This window comes from Salmo salar, chromosome 03 (assembly GCF_965601325.2).
Source record: "Salmo salar chromosome 03, fSalSal1, whole genome shotgun sequence".
Taxonomy (NCBI): domain Eukaryota; kingdom Metazoa; phylum Chordata; class Actinopteri; order Salmoniformes; family Salmonidae; genus Salmo; species Salmo salar.
The window spans coordinates 18,626,378-18,636,383 of record NC_138293.1 but is presented as its reverse complement, the minus strand read 5'-3'; the positions used below and the strand labels follow the sequence as shown (position 1 = coordinate 18,636,383).

The 10,006-nt window shown below is 44.5% G+C and overlaps 1 protein-coding gene across 4 annotated transcripts in view; it reads right to left on the bottom strand.

Annotated features, from left to right (window-relative positions):
• LOC106599142 (histone deacetylase complex subunit SAP130) overlaps nucleotides 1–10,006 on the bottom strand; it is an 18,640-nt gene continuing 8,634 nt past the window's right edge. For all 4 annotated transcript variants that reach the window (XM_082973315.1, XM_014190248.3, XM_082973313.1 and 1 more), the window contains 8 exons: nucleotides 6,628–6,802; nucleotides 6,422–6,496; nucleotides 5,938–6,257; nucleotides 5,521–5,745; nucleotides 5,131–5,256; nucleotides 1,456–1,559; nucleotides 1,005–1,118; nucleotides 1–631 (listed from right to left, as the gene is read on the bottom strand). In XM_082973315.1, the coding sequence (XP_082829441.1) occupies nucleotides 473–631; nucleotides 1,005–1,118; nucleotides 1,456–1,559; nucleotides 5,131–5,256; nucleotides 5,521–5,745; nucleotides 5,938–6,257; nucleotides 6,422–6,496; nucleotides 6,628–6,802 (1,298 nt within the window). In that variant the 3' untranslated portion in view covers nucleotides 1–472. The remainder of the gene's footprint in view (nucleotides 632–1,004; nucleotides 1,119–1,455; nucleotides 1,560–5,130; nucleotides 5,257–5,520; nucleotides 5,746–5,937; nucleotides 6,258–6,421; nucleotides 6,497–6,627; nucleotides 6,803–10,006) is intronic.

Here is a 10,006-nt window from a genome sequence, read left to right as displayed (position 1 = left end):
TACTGTTTTACACATTTATTACGCAATAAGTACTTGATAGTTTAATAAACAACCCATATTGATCACACAATGTTCCAGGGTATCAATTGAACAGACACTGCATCCCCTCTAGACCATCATTCAACCATCAAAATCATAATAATTCTGCCAGCCATCCAATCAACAACTGAGAACATACCAACTTCCTGATATGTGCTTAATACTTGTACATTCCTGTCCATTGACAAGCTCCTCCCTTGGACGTAGCGGAACCGTGTTTGTTCCTAATATGTTCCTTCTGCCGACCACTTGGTTCTCAGTTCTAGGTCAAACGTGGTCGGACGGTTGCACACAGCTAACGAGTAACCCCAGACGCCATACTGACTCAAATCTACCAGTGGTCTATGGTCATATCAGTGAGGGGTGTAGACTAGAGCCGTCTTTAGAAAGACAAGGGTACAGGGGTTAGCCTAAACTTGGTACCCCCTCTGTTCTAGGCTTTGTCCTTGCGCTTCAGCTTGTTGACTTTCTTCGCTCCGCCGTTCTTGTTGATTAACTTCATGACTTTCTCCTTGTGGTCCAGCACCTTCATCATGGCATCTCTAGCTTCAGTGATCTGGTCCATCACCAGCTTACAGCGCTGCATGTTACCCTGGGGGGAGGGAGAGACAATTCAAGATGGCTGACTGACATTCATAACAAAGGCCCAGGTAGATTTTCCCTTGAGCCCTCAGAAATGATATACACCTGCCTGTGGAATTGATTAAACAAATCAGACCAAATACTGCTACAGGGCAGCATGCCTGGCTTTAATATGAGTGTAGTAGCAGTGTTTATGGGAATAGTGAGTTCTTAGATATTGTGATTAAACGTGTGCTCAGGAAAACCTGTTTGGTTTGTAGGCTATAACTAAGGCCCAGAGTTTTTCCTGGTCAAGTAACCAGCTCTGGGAAAACTCTGGGCCTCCCCATGAGCAGCAGACGTGCATGGATTTCCTTTGTGTTGTTGCGTGTATGACCTCTGACCTGTATGAGCTCGTTGATACGGTGCATGTCATCATCTGACCCGGCCTTCTTCTTTGGGATCAGGCCCTCTTGGAGGGTAGTGAGGCGGCTGTACACGTCATGCTCCAGATTAGTCTGGGGATAGAGAGGGGATACAATAGAGAGACCAATACAACATGATTGACGTCACAAATGACTGCTATTCAGGAGGACAATTACTGTATCTTGTTCTAAGAAAATATGGGTATAGAACCACTTCTTTTCTTCCGACAGCTACGTCATACAATGTGACGCGTTGCCATGAAGCACCATCAGCGCAGACGGCCGTGGTGCTAAACGACGAGAGACAATGAGATCCACTTGGATAACTTTAAGAGTCACCCTTTTTCACGCCAACTTCATAACTCCAAGGATCTCTTTTTGTGGTGCTTAAAATTCAGCTAACTGCACGTAAAAGGGAAGCGTTTCTCACCAGCTGCATGAGCTGTGCAGCACACAGGTGCATCTTCCAGCCCTGCGCTCTGCACACCACCCCCTTCTGATTGGCTACGTCCTGCAGGGTGCCCTTCTTCTCCTCTGAAACCATGACAACACACCATTAAGCCATGTTATAATATAATAATACCTTCAACAACACACCATTAACATTTACGTCATTTAGCAGACGTTCTTATCCAGAGCGACTTACAGTAGTGAATACATACATTTCATTTCATTTCTTTTTGTACTGGCCCCCCGTGGGAATCGAACCCACAACCCTGGCGTTGCACACACCATGCTGGCGTTGCAAACACCATGCTCTACCAACTGAGCCACAGGGAAGACCTGTGGAAGTAACCCAATGAGTCCCACACCATTAACCCAATGAGCTACATACTTCCGTGGTATAACGTTGCATTTGCCCATTTCTTCTGCATCCGAAGATACCAACCATTAGTCTGTGGGATTGAGGCTGAGCTAGTGGTGTTTGAGACACCCCCGAATAGTTTGTAGCTCAAACTATTAAAAGCTACTTATGAAAAGACTCATGAACATGTGACATGTTTTGTTCTATGATGCTCACAAGCCACAGAAGAGTCATTAGAAGGGAAGGTGTTATAGAAGATTGTAGGAAATCCCAGGACATAATGTCAATAATACTGTAATAAGCTCACAGTTGCTGTCAAACTCCAAACAGTTGTCACTGGCTAGTGGATATTAATTTCCCAATGAGCAAACAATTTCTGTACTTACAGCATTCATATAAATAGATTTTTAAACAGGTTTTTGCGTTGGCAGATCTTATTTTTGTTATTGACATTTGTGAATAAAATTCATGAATGCAACTATTTGTCAAATTATTTTGTGTTCTACTTGTAGCCCTGGTTACCCTGAAAAGAAAAATGGTAAAAACACTTCATTGTGAAGCTAAATATAAGTGCTGGACAGCCACATAAATGAAGGTCAGATAAATGAAAAGGTGATTTTTGCTAGCGTCTCGGGTCTGATAGGGTTAAACCATCGTATAATAATACAGTAACACCTTTAACACTAGAGGTCGACCGATTATGATTTTTCAACGACGATACCGATTATTGGAGGACCAAAAAAAGCATATAGAGATTATAATCGGCCGATTTAAAAAATAATAAAAAATAAATAAAAATATATATAAAATGATGACAATTACAACAATACTGAATGAACAATGAACACTTATTTTAACTTAATATAATACATAAATAAAATCTATTTAGTCTCAAATAAATAATGAAACATGCTCAATTTGGTTTAAATAATGCAAAAACACAGTGTTGGAGAAGAAAGTAAAAGTGCAATATGTGCCATGTAAAAAAGCTAACGTTTAATTTCCTTGCTCAGAACATGAAAGCTACTGGTTCAATATTCCCAGTTAAGAAGTTTTAGGTTGTAGTTATTATAGGAATTATGACGTGTCGACTATTTCCCTCTCTACCATTTGTATTTCATATGCCTTTGACTATTGGATGTTCTAATAGGCAGTTTAGTATTGCCAGCCTAATCTCAGGAGTTGATAGGCTTGAAGTCATAAACAGCGCTGTGATCAAGCATTGCGAAGAGCTGCTGGTAAACGCAGGGAAGTTGAAATGAATGCTTACGAGCCTGCTGCTGCCTACCACCGCTCAGTCAGACTGCTCTATCAAATATCAAATCATAGACTTAATTATAATAAAGTAAACACAGAAATACGAGCCTTTGGTCATTAATATGGTCAAATCCGAAAACTATCATTTCGAAACAAAACGTTTATTCTTTCAGTGAACGAGTGGCATCCCTAAGTCTAAATATTGCTGTTACATTGCACAACCTTCAATGTTATGTCATAATTATGTACAATTCTGGCAAATTAGTTTGCAAAGAGCCAGGCGGCCCAAACTGTTGCATATACCCTGACTCTGCGTGCAATGAACGCAAGAGAAGTGACACAATTTCCCTAGTTAATATTGCCAGCTAACATGAATTTCTTTTAACTAAATATGCAGGTTTAAAAAAATATACTTCTGTGTATTGATTTTTAGGTACATTCGTGCAACGATTGTGCTTTTGTTAAATCAATCACCCGTTTGGCGAAGTAGGCTGTGATTCGATGATAAATTAACAGGCACCACATTGATTATATGCAACGCAGGACAAGCTAGTTAACCTAGTAATATCATCAACTATGTGTAGTTAACTAGTGATTATGTGAAGATTGATTGTTTTTTTATAACACAAGTTTAATGCTAACTAGCAACTTACCTTGGCCTCTTGCTGCACTCGCGTAAAAGGTGGTCAGCCTGCCACGCAGTTTCCTCGTGGAATGCAATGTAATCAGCCATAATCGGTGTCCAACAATGCCGATTACTATGAAAACTTGAAATCGGCCCTAATTAAATCGGCCCAAATTAAATCGGCAATGCAGATTAATTGGTCGACCTCTAGTCAACACACCATTAAGCCATCTTATAATAATACAGTAATACTGTCAACACACCATTAAGCCACCTTATAATAATACAGTAATACTGTCAACACACCATTAAGCCACCTTATAATACAGTAATACCTCCAACACACCACCATTAAGCCATTTTATAATATAATACAGGTTTTTTTCTGTATCAAAAAGGGGCTTAGGTGGTGGGCGTTAGCGCGGCAACTTTGTTTAGAACATTTTAGAGGCCCCCCATCTTGGCGGTGTAGAGAAACTGTAGCATATAAGCCAATTTCCTGCAATTCTACACATTTCTCAATGGAGCTCAGAAAAATTCTTGCCGTTTTAAAGCAATTTTTTTGTAATTCTATATTAATGGCAGAAAAATAATACAGTAATACACACCATTAATATATTTAATTATAACTAGGGTCAGGAGTTTTTCCTGGGTAGGAAAATCTCTAGACCCTAGTCATAAAATATTTGTGCTTTGAAAGTGACTGGTCAATTGCTAGCAAGCCATGCTGGAGACTACTAAAACAGAACAGTGGAATTAACTGGTGTTTTCCCCGCACTAGCGTTACTAATGAAAAGGTCTAACAATGATGTGATGACAACAAATGACATTAGCTTTCATAGCATACTAATAATTCCTTTCCGTTTTGCTTCACAGTGGACATAGCACAATAGAAAGAAGTCCTCTTGGTTTGTGTGTGTGTGTGTGTGTGTGCGCGCGTGTGTGTTCTAAATGTTTTCATATGCACTCTAGAGAGAATAACCTTGTGTGTGATGTTGTTGTAATAATTGTTGTGTCATTTAGATTGTACAAACAAAACAACAAATAAACAATTCAACGTCAAAAAGCCTCCAGAGCATTACTGGCATTTTTGTCCACGAGAAGCGCGTTTCAGTCAGTCCCACGAGAAGCGCATTTCAGTCAGTCCCACGAGAAGCGCATTTCAGTCAGTCCCACGAGAAGCGCATTTCAGTCAGTCCCACGAGAAGCGCATTTCAGTCAGTCCCACGAGAAGCGCATTTCAGTCAGTCCCACGAGAAACGCATTTCAGTCAGTCCCACAAGAAGCGCATTTCAGTTAGTCCCACGAGAAACGCATTTCAGTACCACAACAAGCTCTTAGAACCCAGAATGTATGAACATTCTTTAGAAATACAGTTATCATTGAATGTTATCAACAATAAGAGACGTTGGTCTGACCTTTGACCCGGATGTCACTGTATCTCTGGAAGTGGTGATAGGCAGCCTTCCAGGGGTTCCTGTAGTGGCGGAGGAGGGTGACCGGGGGGCGAGCACGGGTGGGGACGTAACGCACACCCTCCTCATCTGCAGGGCAGAGAAACACAGTGGTCACTCACAGGGTTAATATGGCTGTTCTTGTACAAGTCTTGTCCTTATAGACTAGTGAATCTTTAGGCAAAGTCCACAACAGGAGTAGACTCTAGCCAATGACGATTTATTGTCTGAAAATAAGGAGAATGCAATAAACATTATGTAAGACTGCAGTTAACTTGAGCCCGTTTCCAAGTTACTGAGGCTAGTTTACCGTTCACTAGGAACAAATCGCACACACAAGGGATGTTCCCTTACCTATGTACTCCTTGGGGGGCGACTTGCGTTTCTCGGGCCTCATGCTGTGTGGTCTGGCCAGGACCTTCTCCTCGTCTGTGCTGTTGGTCTCCATCATCTCGCTCTCCTCCGTGGAGATGACGTGCTGCTGCTTCCGGGGCTTCTTCCTGGGGGAGGCCCCGAGGATCACGTCCCCACCAGGCATCATGGACAATATGGGGGCACCGCAATGGGGCATAGGGGGACCTGGAGGGAGATGAGGGGCGAGGCCCATATTCACAGAGTGTCTCAGACTAGGAATAATGATCCAGGATCAGCCCGCCCTCTTATTCATTCTGATTTAAAAAGGTAAAAGCATCGTACACCATATCAGCAATAGAAGGACATCAATAAAACAAAAAGTGTTACAGAGAAATGAATCTTTCAATTCAAATGTACCTGCTTTGGAGGTATCCATAGGCTCCACTTCCTGCTTTATCTTGATCTCAGGGAGGGTGGAGCTTATTCCACATGCCGCTGTGCTACTGGCCGCTGCCTGTGTAGGCGGAACCACCACGTTGGCCATAGACGAGATTGGTGGAGTAATGGCGGACATGGCGGGGCCAGGCTGGGAGTGTGGGGGTGCGGACACTGAGAGGAGGGTCTGGATTGGCTGAGAGGGCTGCTGCTCATTGATCTGATGGCTGGGCAGCGCTTCCATGGAGGACGACGTCAACGGGGGAGCCAGGGACACATGGAGATCAGCCTTGTGCTTCATACTGGGTGAACAGGGAAGATATCAATCACAAAAATCATTTTTAACTACAAGATGTAGTTGAAGGATACCAGCGTGTGTAATCAGCATCTACTGAGGATACCAGCGTGTGTAATCAGCATCTACTGTGATCAGGGCCTACTAACAAGGTGTTGTGCTAAGTCCTACCCTGATGCAGGCCTGATGCCTCCATCTATCCTGGGGCTGGTGGCCTCTGGGATCAGGTTCTTCCTCACAGCAGACCTTTATAGGGCAAACAGAAACGGGTTAGTGCTGGGCTGGAACAAAAACATGCACACCCCGTAGCTCGCCAGGACCACTGCTCTAGTAAGTTGTAGCATCCAGAGGAAAACAGAGGGGTGTTCTAAACTCACCCTTCATTGGCAGGCTTCTTGCGCAGGATGCTAGGCCGGGGGGAGGACAGCAGGGTGGGGGCACCAGGCCCAGTGTTCTGGGGGTGTGTCTGCCCAATGCAGGTGGAAGACTGGGTGCTGCCGAACGTCTGGCCAATGGGGTTGGCTACCAGAGTGGACCCGTCTGCTAACACAACTAAGAATAAAGAACAATGTTAGTGTATTTTTTCCAGACAACTAAATTAATTTGAACCTATAAATTAATATCATGAGAACTTTAGAGAGTGGAGGAAATCTGTAGAATGATATATGTATTATATTCATAATATGTAAATCTCAGACTCGACAATTCTGGACTTGTCTCCATGTTGTTGTGTGTCTGTTGCTACTTGGCTATCTGCCAACTTTTTGGTTTTTACTTTTAATACATTTACCAATGTTACGTTCCCCAGTTTCGGTGTTGTGGGTTTGTGTGTGTGTGTGTGTGTGTGTATTTCAAGAAATGGCTTCCTGGATTCCAAAAGCAGCTAATTGGTTGACCCCATCGCAGATTGGAGCTCTAACCCCTCCCTCTCGTCGTCAAGGGATACAGCGGTCTGCAATTACAACTCCTTCTCCAGCTGGATAAAAGCCAGTGTTCTTTTGTCAGGAGGAGAGAGCTTCTTTGTATGTCCTGTGTTGGTCTGTATAAGTTGTTGAAAGTATTTTGTAGCCACTTCTGCAGAGGTATGTGTATGCCATAGGACTTAGTACTTTGGTTTATTGAAATTGTTCAAAGTATTGGTGAATTATTCTGTTTCATTTGTTCCCAGGGGGGGTAGCGGAACACACCTTGGGAGTGTTTAGGCAAGAGGCCTGCGGGCATACATAACCCGTAGTATTGAATCTGTCTATGCACACTAGGTAAGACCTGGGCGGACCACCACCTGTATTTTGGTTAGCGTGCCAGTTGGTGCTAAAGGTTAGGTCAGACCTGGGCGGACCACCACCTGTATTTTGGTTAGGTGCCAGTTGGTGCTAAAGGTTAGGTCAGACCTGGGTGGACCACCACCTGTATTTGGTTAGCGTGCCAGTTGGTGCTAAAGGTTAGGTCAGACCTGGGTGGACCACCACCTGTATTTTGGTTAGCGTGCCAGTTGGTGCTAAAGGTTAGGTCAGACCTGGGCAGACCACCACCTGTATTTTGGTTAGGTGCCAGTTGGTGCTAAAGGTTAGGTCAGACCTGGGCAGACCACCACCTGTATTTTGGTTAGGTGCCAGTTGGTGCTAAAGGTTAGGTCAGACCTGGGTGGACCACCACCTGTATTTTGGTTAGCGTGCCAGTTGGTGCTAAAGGTTAGGTCAGACCTGGGCAGACCACCACCTGTATTTTGGTTAGGTGCCAGTTGGTGCTAAAGGTTAGGTCAGACCTGGGCGGACCACCACCTGTATTTGGTTAGCGTGCCAGTTGGTGCTAAAGGTTAGGTCAGACCTGGGCGGACCACCACCTGTATTTTGGTTAGCGTGCCAGTTGGTGCTAAAGGTTAGGTCAGACCTGGGCAGACCACCACCTGTATTTTGGTTAGCGTGCCAGTTGGTGCTAAAGGTTAGGTCAGACCTGGGCAGACCACCACCTGTATTTGGTTAGGTGCTAAAGGTTAGGTAAGACCTGGGTGGACCACCACCTGTATTTTGGTTAGCGTGCCAGTTGGTGCTAAAGGTTAGGTAAGACCTGGGTGGACCACCACCTGTATTTGGTTAGGTGCCAGTTGGTGCTAAAGGTTAGGTAAGCTGTGGGAAGGTAGGAGAGGGGACTCTTACTTTTACTTTCTTTGGTTCTGTCCAGCCCCTTTTCCCCACCTTAATGTGTATAATGAAGAATAAATTCCCTGCAAACTGTATTTCTCTCTGCTTCTGTCATCCTTCCCCGCACCTACAATCACACACCTTTTTCACTCCACGGGGTGTTGTGTTGTGGCAGGGTGTTGAGTTGTGTTGTGGCAGGGTGTTGAGTTGTGTTGTGGCAGGGTGTTGTGTTCCCTCCGCCAAGAGGCGTACGTAACAACCAACATCTTCATTTTTTTTTTTCCATCGCTCAACTTTTTCACCCCAGATACTTTTTATCTGGACATGGTTCTACAGAACCTCCACCAACCCGAAAACGCTAAGTAGAAACATTAACACTATGCCATCTTATTGCAGTCGTTGTACTCATCATACAGGAGAACTATCAGAACTTACTGGTGAAGATAGCTGTGTTGCAAGCGTTAGGCCAGGATGAAACAACGTCTGTGCCACCAGTAAGTACAGCTAGTACTGTAGTATGAATTCCCCTGAACAGTCCCCGCAGCCGGACAATTTTCTCAAGGCTAATGGAAAGAAATGCTGTCAGCATGCTTAACCGGTGTCGCTCATTCAGCCGATAGAAACTTTCTAACGGGTCCTCCCAATTAAGCAACGAGTCGAAGTCAGAGGCCGAGCCTTCTCAGGTCTTTCCTTCACCCGTTACGGGGTCTGAGCTGCCGAAGCCTCCCACCATTACCTCTGACAAATTGAAAACCCTAGTCATTGGCGACTCAATTAACCGCAATATTAGACTTAAAGAATCATCCAGCGATCACACACTGTTTACCAGGGTGCAGGGCTACTGACGTAAAGGCTAATCTGAAGATGGTGCTGGCTGAGGCTAAAACTAGCGAGTGTCGAGAGTAAAGGTATATTGTTATCCACGTCGGCACCAACGATGTTAGGATGAAACAGTCAGAGGTCACCAAGGGCAAAATAGCTTGAGCGTGTAAATCAGCTACAAAGATGTCGGCCAGTTAGGGGGAGTGATGAGCTCTACAGCAGAGTCTAACTGATTTACACTCAACTCAATCGCTGGTTGAAAACTTTTCTGCCCCTCCCAAAAGAAAGAATGTGTTGATTGGCCCTCACCGACAAACAGGACCAAGCCTGACCTGCTGAGTGACAGACTCCATCCTAGCTGGAGGGGTGCTCATCTTATCTATGAACATAGACAGGGCTCTAACTCCTCCAGCTCCACAATGAGATAGCCAGCCTGCCAGCTTAGTGGAGTCTGCCACTAACGCAGTCAAATCAGCTTTCCCCATTGAGACCGTGTCTGTGCCTCAATCTAGCAGGCGCTCGCCTTAGCAGTCTCACTGGAATAAAGACCTCCATTCCTGAAAGAGACTGACATCTCAAAATAGGGTTACATAATGTAAGATCCCTCACTTCCAAGGCAGTCATAGTCAATGAACTAATCACTGATCATAATCTTGATGTGATTGGCCTGACTGAAACATGGCTCAAGCCTGATGAATTTACTGTGTTAAATGAGGCCTTTCCTCCTGGTCACACTAGTGACCATATCCCCCGCGCATCCCGCAAAGGCTTAGGTGTTGCTAACATTTATGAC